At 47.0% G+C, this 14097-nt stretch overlaps 1 protein-coding gene across 1 annotated transcript in view; it reads right to left on the bottom strand.

The window, feature by feature from the left end:
- The window catches only part of UGT8 (UDP glycosyltransferase 8), a 23987-nt gene extending 10235 nt beyond the window's left edge, over window positions 1-13752 (bottom strand). Inside the window, exons 1-2 of the mRNA XM_027904350.1 lie at window positions 12929-13752; window positions 936-1078 (exon numbers count right to left, since the gene is read on the bottom strand). Coding sequence (XP_027760151.1) covers window positions 936-1078; window positions 12929-13750 — 965 coding nt within the window. The 5' untranslated portion in view covers window positions 13751-13752. The remainder of the gene's footprint in view (window positions 1-935; window positions 1079-12928) is intronic.
- Window positions 13753-14097: the final 345 nt, after the last annotated feature.

The following is a 14097-nucleotide window of genomic DNA, read 5'->3' as shown; positions in this document are numbered from 1 at the left end:
TAGCGGCTCTACCCCAAACCAAAAGCGATGCAAATCTTAACTACAACTACCACAGGTTCTGTGCCACAGGCTGAAGCATTCCCGTTTTCCTGTTCATTAGTGGGGTTGGCTACTTCAGTCACACACAGCAGTGAGGACATCCCTTAAGAGATGGCAGGGAACAGGCTGCTAAATAGCCTGTTAATACAATTCCAACAGCAGGGCAGCGAGGCGGGATGTAAGACACTGGTTATTTAGAAATAAATGGTTCACATGAACTCCTCCAAATTAATCATTGATGCTCCACGTGAAGCAGAGCTGACTAAACAATTTTGGGGTTTTTCCAGTGAGCTGAGAGCACCACTCAAGATGTTTTTCAGAGCTGAGAAAGCTTGTTACTGATTTTGACTCCTGCAGATTTCTCTACCTCCAATTCCTCAGGAAAAAAACAAAAACAAAAACAAAACAAGAGAGAAAATCAATAATGAAAGGCTGTGTTCACAGATGAAAGTGGAAAAGGAGCCTAAAAAAGTGAGGCTAAAAGAGAAAAAAAAAAAAAGAAGAAAACCTAGCATTTAATAATCAGGATTCACTCTTGAGCCCCAGGGTGGCTTTTTTATCAAAAATGACGACAGTATGTCACAGATGTTATAACCTCGGATTCTTTTCACTGTCCTCAATCCTTCCAGGATATCAACTCAGCACAGCAATGCTTTTATTTATCATGTATGGGGTTTTTTATTATTATTAATTTATTTATTATGCACTTTATTCTGCCCCAAAACTCACTGCTCCCCCCCTTACTGCCAGGGAATTGCACTACTTCCATGAGAAGTGTCCTTCAGCAGAGTCAGGTCCTCTGTGCCATGCAGGAGGTGCCAATTCCAGGTTGGGATGGCACAGCAGGGAACAAGCCCGGTGCAAAGCACCCCAAGCGCCTCCCCCACCGCACTCACCTCCAAATAACCCTCTGGGGCAGCCTGGCCAGGGCATGTGCCAGCTTGTTAGCGATGTCTTCCGACAGGTACTTCACTCCAGCCCCGAAGGAGACGAGCACAAAGCCGTTCTCATTAGCACCATTCACCCACGCCTGGAGGTCCTGGGGAAGGGAAAACGGACACTGAGCACCACACAGGCAAAGCACACAGACAAGGGAGCAAAGAGGGCCGGGGAAGAACGGTTGTGGGTTCCTCGGCTGCTGCACTAGCCAAGTTTCAGGAGCTGCAAACATTCCAGAAGTCACTGGGGACAATGGCTGGATGATTCAGAATCCGTGGCACAGGCCACGAACAGCAAAACCCTTCCATGTTTGTTTTAGCTTCCATATTAACCACTAGAGATTTAACACAATCTACCCCTTCTTCACCGATCAGTTGACACACACTCTAACAAATGAACACATCACATTTTAGCTCAGCAAAACAGGAAGAGATCCACGTTGCAGTCAACACATCCAAGTCGTAGGATCAGCCTAGAAGCACCGCCCAGGGAATGTGTGAATGAAGCTGGGACTTGGCTGTGACATTTTCAGCTTTTAGGAAAGCGAGAGTACTTCAAAAGCCTTGCTTTGCTTTCTTTCATAGGAAAATAATAAACACAATTTGAAAGAAGCCGGAGCTCCAAAAAAAACCACTTTCAGTTTGCAGTATGTGAAGAAGGGGAAACAAAAAAAAATGACCCCATAGACACGCAGACCTGTATCAGTAGGATGAAGAATATTTTGTCTTTCTCGGGACACGGTTCAATTCTGGTCTCACCAAGCGTAAGCACGAGCCTGCTCAACACCACCAGTCCAGCAACAGGAAGTGAGCAAAGAGAAAATCAAGAGCCCTGCTCACAATGTGCCTCTTGTCCCGGGGAATAAATAGCAGGGCAGGCAGGAACGGAGTAACGCCGTGCTATCGGATCCCAGCACAAAACCTGCCCCCAGGAAAAAACCCTCAAAACCCAGCACGTTACACTGCTCTCCCCTGTGCAGCAAAAAAAACGTTCCCATTTTCTCCACAATCCACACTTCACCCTTTTCCAGTGCACTCTCTCTTCCTATTTTTTATTCATGTGAAGGCAGAGGAAGGAGGGAAAGGAGGGGAAGCGGCTGTGACCTGCCTCAAAGCTGAATCATTTATCAGGGGCTGAACTTCTGACACAAAAAGTTTCCAAGTGGTTTTGTGATTTATTTAAAGCTCGTCCTTGAATCTCAGTTAAGGACCTAAGGCACGCTGCAAATGTCACTGAATTACAGCAGCTGGAGTAGTTCAATTAGTTACATCTTAAGCCATTTCTTATCAGTTTAAAGCTTGAGAGAAAATAACTTTTTGTGGGCTCTGGGACAAACTATTCTGGAAAGCCCAGCATCTCAGCCTTGACTGGTAAGGCTGGCCCTTGGATGGAGCAAATAATCCCAGAGGATCCTGGCATCAGGAGGTCCTACCTGTGATTACTTCTGCTTGGTCAGGCACGTGGCTTTCTGCTGCTAGAGATGAGCCTGTTCTAGCTGAGAAACTGCTCCCAAGGCTACTGCTCCTCTGTGCTTAATTAGAAATTCTGTGAGACTTCACAACTCCGATGTGTTCGCAAAGTAAAAATCATACTTTGTTATGTAAACATGGAGGAGGTATACAATATTTCCTTGTAATGGAATTTCTAAAATAGCATTCAAAAATCCCCACGTACAGTAACAAATAGCTAATAAGTACTTCGAATTTTATCTATGGGGAAAAGAAAGCAATTTTACTGTGTTCTTTAGAACCAGAGATACCTGCAGACAGGCTTTTTGCATTTTACTATTGTGTAACAGCAAAGCAGCCTGCTTTGTGTTATTAGGGCTGGTTTCAGAGCCAAACCTCTGTAATCCTTCCCTTTGAAGGTAATCCCACTGCTTCGGTGGAACATCACGTGTGCAAAGGTGAACTTCAAATCTTCACAGGCAAGATCCTGCCATCAGGCTCAGAAGATGGGATTTGTTTGTTGCATTAAACAGGATTACATTTAATTGCTTACCTGCCTCCTGATCTGCAGCCCCTTTCCAATCTGCTTCCCCAGAGGGGTGCTGGACATCAGTACAGTGCACGGGCTGCTCAAAATCAACTACACACTTGTCAGGGTGAGGGCTCTCCTCGCATACTTCTGTGTAATTCCTGGCACAACACAGCCTGGATTAAACGGGATCACCGAGCGTCACTTGAAACGCAGGAGTCAGGTAAAAAAATCAGGAAATGGAAAACGGGGAACTTACACTGACTGCCTCCTAGGAGAGCTCCCCGAGTCCGTGACCTGGCTGAGTCCATTATTCTCAGGTTCCTTTAACTTCTGATCGTTATTTCTCCTGACAGCTTTTTAGCACAGACTTTCTAAACTGAAGATCAAGTGACAGCGAATCCAAGTGAGGGGCGTTCACAGGCCTTTGGTTTTGACAGATCTGAACGTCCTGGTACGAATTAGCAGGGCCACGGCACAAAGGCTCAGTATTTCCTTGTACCTTCCTTGTTCTTTGTGTGACATACAAGGTGCAGCAGTGATAGAGCAGATAAGAAGCACGCTGTGCTCTTGGCACATCGAACAGACTGAATACTTCGACAGCACTTACTACTAGAGCTGTGTATTTTCATTTTATTTTGCAAAGCTAGGAACACCAATGCGAGAAATATCAGCTTGCAGCAACGCTCCCAGAACCTTAACATTGAAAGAGCACACGCTGATGGATGGCACAGGACAACCTTATTTGCCTAAAGTTTCAGCAGCCTTCAGTCACCTTGCCACTCATTAGGGCCATATTAACCCAAACACCATCATCGATGAGTCCACCACCCGCTAAAAACCCTCACAGACACCCAACTCTCCCCCTGTGAGCTCACCCCTTTCTTCTCCCTAAATCCACTTACACTTTTGACCTCCAGCTCATTCTGCCTTCCCGATCTAATTACGCTCTGTATGAAAAGGCCCTGAGTCAGGCTGATGAGTCATTAGAGCTGCCCTCATTAAAACCAGCCTGCCCTGTCCGGGCAGCACTTCACAGCTCCTGGCGTGCAGCAAAGCGACCTCCTTTTGCCCACTTGAAATGATTTTCAGGTTTACTGTAAACTCACGGGGATTTTTTTTTTCTTTTCTTTTTTTTTTTTTTTTTTTAAACACAGCAAAAGGAAATCACAACTTCTGAATTCTGAATTACAGGACAAGTCCGGGGAGGGAGGTAATTATTACATGACGGGTTGCATTGAGCTTACCTCACTCTCTGCTTCAAAACTTTAACCGAATAGAATAGAGAAGGAAACACCTTTAACTTTTGCAGTTAATTCAAAACATGCCCTTCTTTAAAAGGTTCTCTTTCAGTGACTGGATCAGAACACTTAACACTTTTTTTTTTTCCCCAGAAAAATAAGTATTTGCAGATTTTCTTTCGAAAGAGAAGCCCCTGCCTCAGTTTTAAGTCCCAGCACAGCCAGCAAAGAGCTCTGCTGAGCCTGCACTGCCAACTTGACAAACTTACCAATGACTCAAACAGGCATTTGGCTTTGCCCTTCCAAGCCAGGAATCAAACCGGAAGGAATTATAACCCCCAAAACCTCGATGACTTTGAAAGCAAAACTTTCAGCAGAAATTCTAACAGAAACTTAGATCAGCCACTCGCAGAACTCGTGTGCCTCATGTACATCAGGAGTATAATTATTCTCTGTAATTTCACACTGAAAATGAGCTGACACTAATCGAGCATTAAGCTGGATACCCGGGTTTCCCAGAAATTTTAAGACACAAAAGCAGCCGAGAAGTCTGGGATTAGAGAGGTACTTGCCAAAGCCAAAATGACCTGAGTGAGGGAGGCTGTTTTGTCCAGACTGTGACGGTCGGTGGAGAGGCTCCTGCAGAGGATAACTGAGCACCTATAGCTGGACACAAACCTCCCCTCACTGGGAACTCGCCACTTCAGAGGAGCTGAGCCCGCAGGGGAGACAGCAAACCTGGCAAACCTATTAGAGCACATTCGGGTTCTGTAGTGAACTGTGAACGACATTTTCCAACTGAATGTTGGGCTTCATCCAGTTACAGCCCTATCTACATCGACAATAAAATATCCCCTAACGCATACGCACATCAATTCCCATTTTCACTCGAAGCAATGCAGACTAAGGTGTGAAAACCCCAGAGGACTCCCAACCGCACCACTGTGCCCACCCCTGCCCGTTTCCATGCAACTCCATCCCGTGAAGACGCGTGTTCTTGGGGGGGGGGAAATAGTGGAGGAGCCTGAGCCTCCATAGGGAGAAGAAGCACTTATTGATCTGGGGGGAGGGGGGGGATAAAGAAATAAAATCAATCTTTTGAGCATGCAGGGACAGCAATGCCATTGTGGCAGCCCCACTGTGTGGGCTTTGTTCTGCCTGGTTCTCTAATTAGCCATTCTTTGCAGGGCTGGATGCTGGAGGCACAGCTGTGGCTGGGGAGCGAGGGCCCAGCTGGCAGTAACCAGCAGTGCCTAATACTGAGCTTTGTCTCGCATAAACAAAGTACACAAGTACAAACATAACCGGGTTTAATAGCCGGGGCTTTGCCCTGTTCAGCTGCTCGATTCAAATGTGGAAGAGCACAAATGCCTGTTCTTCAAATATGGTTGCAAACCACCCTTTCCCCCCAAGGGAGAGCACAGGCATCCCATGCAACTTCTCCTATGAAATGCTGCTTAGAGAGTGGACAAAATGAGATCTATTTCAAAAGAAGAAGCCACATTAAGCCATGTTTAGAAAGGGGATACTGATAAATAAACAGAAAGGTACACAGACCATTTTTATACTGGTGTCTGAACTTCCCTGGCATCTTCCAAACAGTACTTCTTCTGTGACATATTTCTCCATGAATACATTTTTATTTCAAATTTTACTAGAACAACTCAGCAGCACAGGTGGTTAAAGGTCATACAGATGCCATTGTACAACCTTTACTATCACAAAACAAACAAGATCATATCATATAATCTAGAAGTCACAAAACAACCAATCAGTCCACAGCAAACCCAGGGAAACACCATCCCTTGAGGCGAAGTAGGCTTTGTATTGACTTGCCCTGAATTTGTAACTCAGTTTACACCCAAAAACGGGAGTTCCCTACTCTGAGGAGCAAAGGACATGGAACACCACAGTGAACTCCTGACTGGATGAGGCACGGGATCTCTCACACCTCCCTGACTCCACACACCCAGCTGCTTCTGGTGGCTCCCTGTCACACTCCAGAGGTTTTTTTCCACTAAGGGAATTCCTGCCTTTCCAAAAGTATGGTTGCCAGGTAAAAGTGCTCATCCCATTTTATCAGGGCTTGTTCCTTTTCACATCAGTCTCAGTTCAATTAGGAGCAGACACACCGCTCCCAGTGGGGACCAGATCATCCCCACCTCCCTTTTCCCTCTGGATGAATAGCAAGTTCAGACTTCTCTTCCCCTGGCTTTTATTAGTGACTGATTTTATTAATAAGTACCACATAAAAACTCCATGCAGTTAACATTCACACTATTCTCTCATATTTGGGAATTCCTACCAGCACAGAGTACAGCAACTGCAAAAACAACATACCCTGTACCCACTAAAAAAGCATCCTCAGGTTATGGCAGTAGACTAAATCTCTCTCTCTTCTTGCTGGCTAAAGCCACGCTAACACCATCAGCTGGGAAGCAAACTCAGATCCAAGCTGTCTTCTGTTAGGACCCCAAGCATTACCACATGCACTGTCACCACGTATTAATTTAAAGCTGTTGATCAAGTGCTTCCTCAATAATATTAACCCAGATTCAGCCCTGCTGAGATGCAGACTTTCCTTTCATGTATTTCACTATTTGAGATATATATCTAATTACTTGAGATATATATATACACAAACACTGTATATTTTGGCTTATCAAAATACAATGGAGAATTAAAAAAGTCTTTAAGCTTTCCAATGTCTAAAATATTGTATTTTTTTAATCCCTGACCTTGGTCTTTTCCCATTGAACATCCAACCCCAGAATGTTCGAGTCCAGTTAACTTTGAAGAGCAATGAAATTCACTCCCAAAAAAACAGAGTCAGGAAATACAGCCCCCCTGCTCTGGAGTTGCAGGAGTATCCAGTGAAGCCTCCAGAACACAGTCTACCCAAAACTAGAGGTCAACCAGGAAACTGCAGTGCAAGTACTTCCCTGCTGCAACACTCCCTGTCAAAAATCCATTACTCACCAGACCTCTGGCAAGCTCCCTGGGAAAGCAACCTTGCCTCTCGGTGCAATGGGAGGAGTGCAAAATAAGGAGCTTGTCCTTCAGGAGAGGTTAATAAAACCACTGCATAAGAGCAGGGGGATCCTCAAACCCAGGATCCGAATTAAAAAACCTTGTTGGTGTTACCCCAGAGGCAACACTCTGTTAAAAAATACCCCAAAAAGCCACTTTCCTTAACGTGAACTCGCAAGCACGCACAGGAAGGTTGATGATTATCAAATGTCAATGCAAAGCAAGGCTCTACCACCATTTCTGCACTTTCACTAGCTCCATATGCAGCAAAAAACTCTACAACTGTTAAGAAAAAAATAGCTTTAAAAGACTGTTTTTACTTTATCTACAGAACATCAAGTCAAATTCAACTGCAGCAGATACAGTGAGGAGAAAATGAAAGAGAAACTCAATTTTAAAATTTTAAATCCAGACCCTCTGCATTACAGATCCTGACATATACCCCCTTCCATAAATCCGTATCATAACCCAATTCAGGTGGGAAATTTTGTGTTCCAGGACGCCTGTGCTCTGGGGATGGCAGGAGATACAACTCCAACCTGCAGCTTTGATTTAATAATGGCAATTTCGTCATATCCTCTTCAGATAAAACAGCTTTCCTTTCTTCCTGGGGCTCTACCTCCTCCCTTCTCTCTTTTTTTAAAGACTTATAAATGCATATAAAGTTTATATGCACAATACCCATCTATTTTTATATAACAGTTACATAAACAGGCCACTCACCACCCATTCTTTACCAAGCCTCAGATCAGCTGCCTTTTGATCCTGGGTAAGAGTCACATCCTTCACCAAGAGCTCCCTGGCCTGCCCTGCAGCTCCTCCACTCGGAATCCCACCTGGAAAGGCTCAGGGAGATGCCTCTCCTGAGGGTATTAACCACAAACAAACCATCCACTTCACTTAACCTTTAAGCAACCGGGACATCAAAAAAGCTGCCTTGAGTAAGCATTACTTTTAGGCAATAATATTAGTAATTAGGCTTGCTGCTCTCAAATATCAGCTCTGAGCACATTCCAATTCCTCCCACTATAGAAACTTGGGGCCCAAACGCAGCATGCTCCAAATATTACGGAACAAAAAAGCATGCCTTTGGAAATCAATTCCTAACTTGTGTTTTTCTGCAGGTTATAGATGGGGAAAACCCTGGGAAAAGCACAGCTCGTCATTTGTCCTGCCTGAAGGTCATTGCTCAAAACCTGGGAGTGACACTCAGTTCAACCACTGCATGCTGAAGTCAGGAAGTGTTGTTGATTCGTGTGCTCCAATATGAGCGTGATGAACACGACAAATCAGAATATTGAAACCCACAAAACCTGTTGAAAGCAGCAGCTTGTTAAAGCCGTGTGCTGTTCAGCAGCCCAGTCCTACCGGGGCATCTCAGACCGGAGGTTACAGATTGATGCCTGTGGGTGCCTGCGAAGCTCAGGCAACACACTTACCTGTGGAGCAAAACATCAGATCCTGGGGTGGATGGAGAAGTTTCACCTAAAATATATTTCAGAGCCAAAATACACGATCACACGGTTCAGCACGGAATTTACACAGTGCTGCATCATCTCTCTCACCCTTAAAAGACTTTAGCACACGCATTTTAGAACTGCTCTAGAACTGCTTCACATCACCAGAAATTCACTGTCCAAACAGCTCTTTAAGAACTATTCCCTGGAGTATTAAAAAAAACCCAAAACAAAACAACTAAAATGATGGCGCTCTGCCATGTGCAAAAAAATCTACTGCTACAGCCTGCAAGAGCTTAGAGACCGTGCCCTTGAATTGGAATGAAGGAGAAAAGTGGGATGTAAGGAATAGAGCATCTCCTTAGTCTTCCACCTCGCTTTCAAGATAAATATCAGCATTAGCTACACACAACTGTCAGCAAGACTCAGGGGGAAAACAAACGCCCAAAAACAAACCAACTCTTTTCGGTGAGGATATTTCAAAGCCACCAATTTGCTCCATGCTTAGATGTCCACAATAACAAGCTCAGATAAGAGATGTACAGGGAGGAGCGAGGAACATAACTGCAATTACTATCTGTTGACAGTTGTGGCTGAAAGGCCAACTTCTTACTCCGAAACGTGCACACCCTCGTCCAGCATAAGTCTGGTTCGCTCATGGAGTGTTTCCCAGGGGCGGCTGCTTGCAGCACCCCTCCGGTTCCCGCCCTGAGTCAGGGACTCTTATCGGGCTCATTAATGCCTAATACACCCCAACCCAGTCACACGGTAAACGGCAGAGCACAGGTTTCCTCATTGTTTCTTCAAATGGGTGTTCCTTTACAAAGGCTTCGTTCACATCCCTCTGGAGAAGTGCAGCCAGGGAGAGGCAGAGGAGCCTTTTTACTTTCCTAATGGGCACTGACAGTTTATCGGGGAAGTACTGCCAGGGAACACCACGCACTTGATAGTGCAAGTCAGTGATTGTCCTTAAGGACCTGGTCGTCAGTCTGTCTCTGGCTTTTGATCTTTTCAGGATAATTCTGATCCCACTGTCCTCTGTGCAATTCAACACACTGGTCTTTGATCCTGGACTGTGTTCCACGTGCACGTAACATTCGATTCCCTTAGGGATAACGGGTACAGCCACAACCATCTCGTTGCCTTTCACAGAGCAGCACACACCTCACGCCAAGAAGCATCTTTAAACCCAGTTTACCCGATTAAGACGTCACGCTGGCCCCCACAGGGGACGACTAACGCTGCCTACTCTGAGCTCGGCAAAGGGGCCATCATCGGCCCTCCCACCGCGACGGAGCAAGCTGCGCTCAGTCAGCTCCATCTCCCCGCAGCCGGGATGGGAGCGGGGAATGTGCCATCCCCAGGCACCCCCCCCCCCGACACCCTGCCCGTCAGTCCCGGCGAGACCGACCCTGCCGTGCCGGAGGGAGCCGCAGGGCGCCGCAGGGAGCCGGGCAGCGCGGTGACCTCCAAAAGCACCCGCTCCTTGGCACAGCCGTCGCTGCGACCGCCCCGGGGACACTGCGCCAAGCGCAGAGCGGGACACTGCCCGGGAGCGAGCCAGGAGGAGGAGGAGGAGGAACGGAGCCTGGGGGAGGCTTAAACAGGTAGCACACGCTGCCTGCAGGGACTGCAGCTGCCCCGGCGAGCGCTGCGCCAGCACGGCAGAGCCCCTGCGGGGCACACTCTGGACGCTCCAGCTGCCGGCATGGGGATGCATCTCCTGCGGTTCCCCCTCCCAAAGAGCGGGGGGACCCGCAGGCGGCAAGTGCGGCTGAAAGGGAAAGGTATTCCACGCCCCACCCGCTGCCCGGAACCAAAATACGAATGCAGACGGGACAGAGCGAAGCAGGGAGCAGCGTTTCCTCGCCCTTCGCACACGACGTGGATATTCAGCACCCACTGCTACGTGCTACCTTTAGAGCAGTGGTTTTCTAACTTCTAGAGCAGGTGCAGGTTCTGAACATCCACAAAACAGAGCTACCACGTCCCCCAGAATGAAAGGCCGGCCACCTCACAACACTTCAGAACACCCTGACCTTCACCTCCCCTTTGACTGCTGAATTACTCCCCTCTGCCTCTTATTTTTAAGATGCTCCTCGTGAGCAGAAAACTAGAGGTTTTCCGTCAAGTGCAGGCGTTCTGGTTTGGGAAAACCAACTACTTGGTTATTTCGGGTGAGGGGTAAAAAAGGACAAAAAAGCTGCCGACAAGGCAGGAGTGCCACTACTGAGGTGCCCAGGTATGCTGTGCTGAACCCAGGTATTTGGGGCTTGGAAAAAACACCCCTGGGTTTTCCCTAATACTTCTCTAGCAGACAAAGTGCACTAGGCTACTCCACAAGCAGTTCTGGAGACTGCAAGAGACCCAATAACTTGAAATAGTAGATTTAATTTGCCTGCTAGAAGCTGCTGTCTGCAGCCACATACCCTTCCTTCCTGATCACCCCTGGGCAGGAGTGTAATTTATGAGAGTTCCCGAAGCATCACCAGTCCCAGCACAGAAACGTGAACCAGGCTCTGCTTCTGGCTCACCTTAATGCGCCAAACTCAAAGCTGCAGAAAATAAATCAGCCAAGGCTCTCGCCTCAGCGCTGCAGCACTCGCAGGGAACAGCCGCAGCACTCGCTATCCAGTTTGGAATCTGCCAGAGCAGGGCCAGCGTTCCGAATTTTATCTCGCTGCACAGCAAGCACCGAGCGATTGCCCAGTAATTAACCTACAACACATTCCACGGGGGATTATGTGTAACACCTTAGGCGCGGACAAATTCCAGGATAAAAGAGGAACATGCTCAACTTTGTTACTTCTCTCCTGAACCTTCAAACAAATCTCCTGCTTACAATTCCAAAAGAATGAATTGCCCAGTAAAACTGAAAGTAAGGTAAATAATGACAAATAACTACATTTTCCCCCCTCCCGTTGTAATGTATATCTGCAGCACGGGTACTCTACCTACAGGTCTATTCCCAGGTCACTGTCACTCTGCTTACATTAAACAAAAACACAAATCAGGCAATGCCAACCAACCTAGTGCCCAAATTGATCGTGCAAAGATATTTGCTTTTTCTGCGAGAAATAAAAAAAAAAAAAAAACAGTTTGGAAAAGGAAGAAAAAGCTCAATCCAGCCCACCAAGTTTTCCTGGAGGGAACAGGGCTGAACTTGCAGACAGCACAGCGATACCTTTAGCCTGCTTTCTCAGGACACCTGTGCAGCCTGACCCTTTCCAAACACAGGAGTGTACACACAGGAAGAACCTGTTAGAAGCAACTCTGTTGTGGCCATCTCTGACAATACCCTGGAGCGCAGACAAGAGCAGTTTTCATGCAAAAAGCGAAGGCAGAACAAGGCATTTTAAGAAGAAAACCGTCCAGCACTGCAGGTCTACCTCCCCATTTATCACCCACCCACAAGCATCAATTAACACGCACCTCCAACTCAACCATCTACCCTTCCATGGACGCAGGAAGTGTAAATGACGTGGTGCTCTACGAGATTTTGTTCTGCCTGCCGCTCGCCACCGTGCCGCTGAACAGAGGCATTCTTAGCTATCAGGTATCAAAGATCACCTACTCTACTGAAGTAATTAAACTTAATAATTAATCTGTGCAGCCACGATTTCTGGAGCCAGTGCAATCACTGTCACTGCTGCAGTACCTGATGGCCAGCAGGTGCACAGGGTAGCATTCACATCTGGGTGTAGCAGTGGTGCCATTTAGGTCAACTCACACCTCCATATCTTGGCCCCTACAGTGTTGTTTGGTTTTTTGGGTTTTTTTCCCCACACTTACATACATCTAAGTTTTAAAGACATTTTTACTTATCAAACCCAAGGGAGGCAAAAAAATACCACAGAGAACACTAATACCATGAAATCATACTGTCTAACTTATCAGCAGGCTTCTTTAGGCGTAAGCAGTACTCATCCATCCTCCCTCCTTCCCATTCTAACCCATGTTTGGGTAGAAGCTACCCATGTGATTTCCAAGACTGTTTTTCACCTCTAACGCACTCAAAAGCAAAATACTTCCTGCAGCCACAGAAGACTCATTTGGGGGAGTTTTTGTCTCACAGTTCCTCTCACCACCACCCCAAGCAACTACCAGTGACTCCAAGAGTATATTCCACCAAGCAACAGCAGGACACCAGATCCCATTTGAAATTCACCGCTTATAAATCGTCTCTCATGATGAGAGGTGAACCAGAAGCCACAGAAACGACTGTAAAAACTCAGCAAACCTTACTTCTGGCAGAGGGCTGGCGGGTTTGGTGAGGATCCCTCCCACGTAGACGACGTTGGGAAGCGTCGGTCTCGGAAACTCCAGCGCCACATCAGTACAAAGCATCCACAGGCTGGATCCATGAACCAAGTCGTACATGGACCGTTCGGGAAGAACCTTGTGTTTCTGCATTATCCGTTCGTATTTTGGCAGAACCAAAAAACTGACTCCAAACCTCGAAATAAGATAAACAACAGTGTTTTTAATCCTCTCCAAGAGGTTCATGTGATCCGTGAGCAGCGAGTTAAATTCGGGGACGTAGGACAGGGGAGCTGGAGCGCCCACTTCTGCTGGATACCAGAGGCCAGTGGAAAACACGGCGTATTTAACCCCTAAAAGATGGGCTATAACAAATCCGCACATCTCATTGGGATCGACCAGGAGCAGGTCAAATTTTTCCTGTTTCAGGGCACGCATGAGGTTTTGGTTGCCGACGATCATGTCGCAGTTCTTGGAGTAGTGGTCCAAGATGTCGAACAGTTCGAGGGCTGTCAGTCTCCCCGAGAAGATACTCCTCATCTTGGACTGCAGGAAATCATCCGAGGTGCTGCTGTTAAAGATCCCTGGGTAGCGCTGAAGTCTGTAGTGATTAGACGGAGGAATCTCTCTGCCCTCAGAGAGGAGAAACACTGTCTGGTGACCTTGGTCATGCAAGGCTGAGGCCAGAGTCTTGAAAATATAAAGATGGCTTTCAAACATAATTGGCGGCACGACGACGATTTTGGCAGCCCTCGCTATCCCGACGGCACTCCACAGGAGAATGAAAGCTGGAGCGTACGGCTTCATAGCTGCAACGGGAAAGGAAAGCATTACAGCAACACACAACAGATCTGTCATCCAGTGGGGAATTTAAAGCAACTTATTATCTGGCTGTCCCATGAAAGCTTAGCCCGTCTCCCCGTTTTGAAGGCATCCTCGCAGTGGTCACAGGGAACAAGAGAGACCCAGTTTCAGAGGCACTTGGCAGCGCCCTGTTTCCAGTGAGATCTGCCTTTTCCCCACCCCTCCCTTTCCATCTGGCACGAAGGGTAAACAAGAGGCTTCTTCCAACACAGACAGGGATGTGGCACCTGCATGAAACAGCGGGGAAGCCGAGTGAGACAGTGAGGTTGGTACCCTCCACGCAGATACCA

The sequence above is a fragment of the Empidonax traillii genome, unplaced genomic scaffold (genome assembly GCF_003031625.1).
Source record: "Empidonax traillii isolate 1590-97213 ecotype Southwest subspecies unplaced genomic scaffold, ASM303162v1 scaffold1043:size250015, whole genome shotgun sequence".
NCBI lineage: Eukaryota > Metazoa > Chordata > Aves > Passeriformes > Tyrannidae > Empidonax > Empidonax traillii.
The sequence above is the reverse complement of the archived record's forward strand: the minus strand, read 5'-3'. Positions and strand labels throughout refer to the sequence as shown.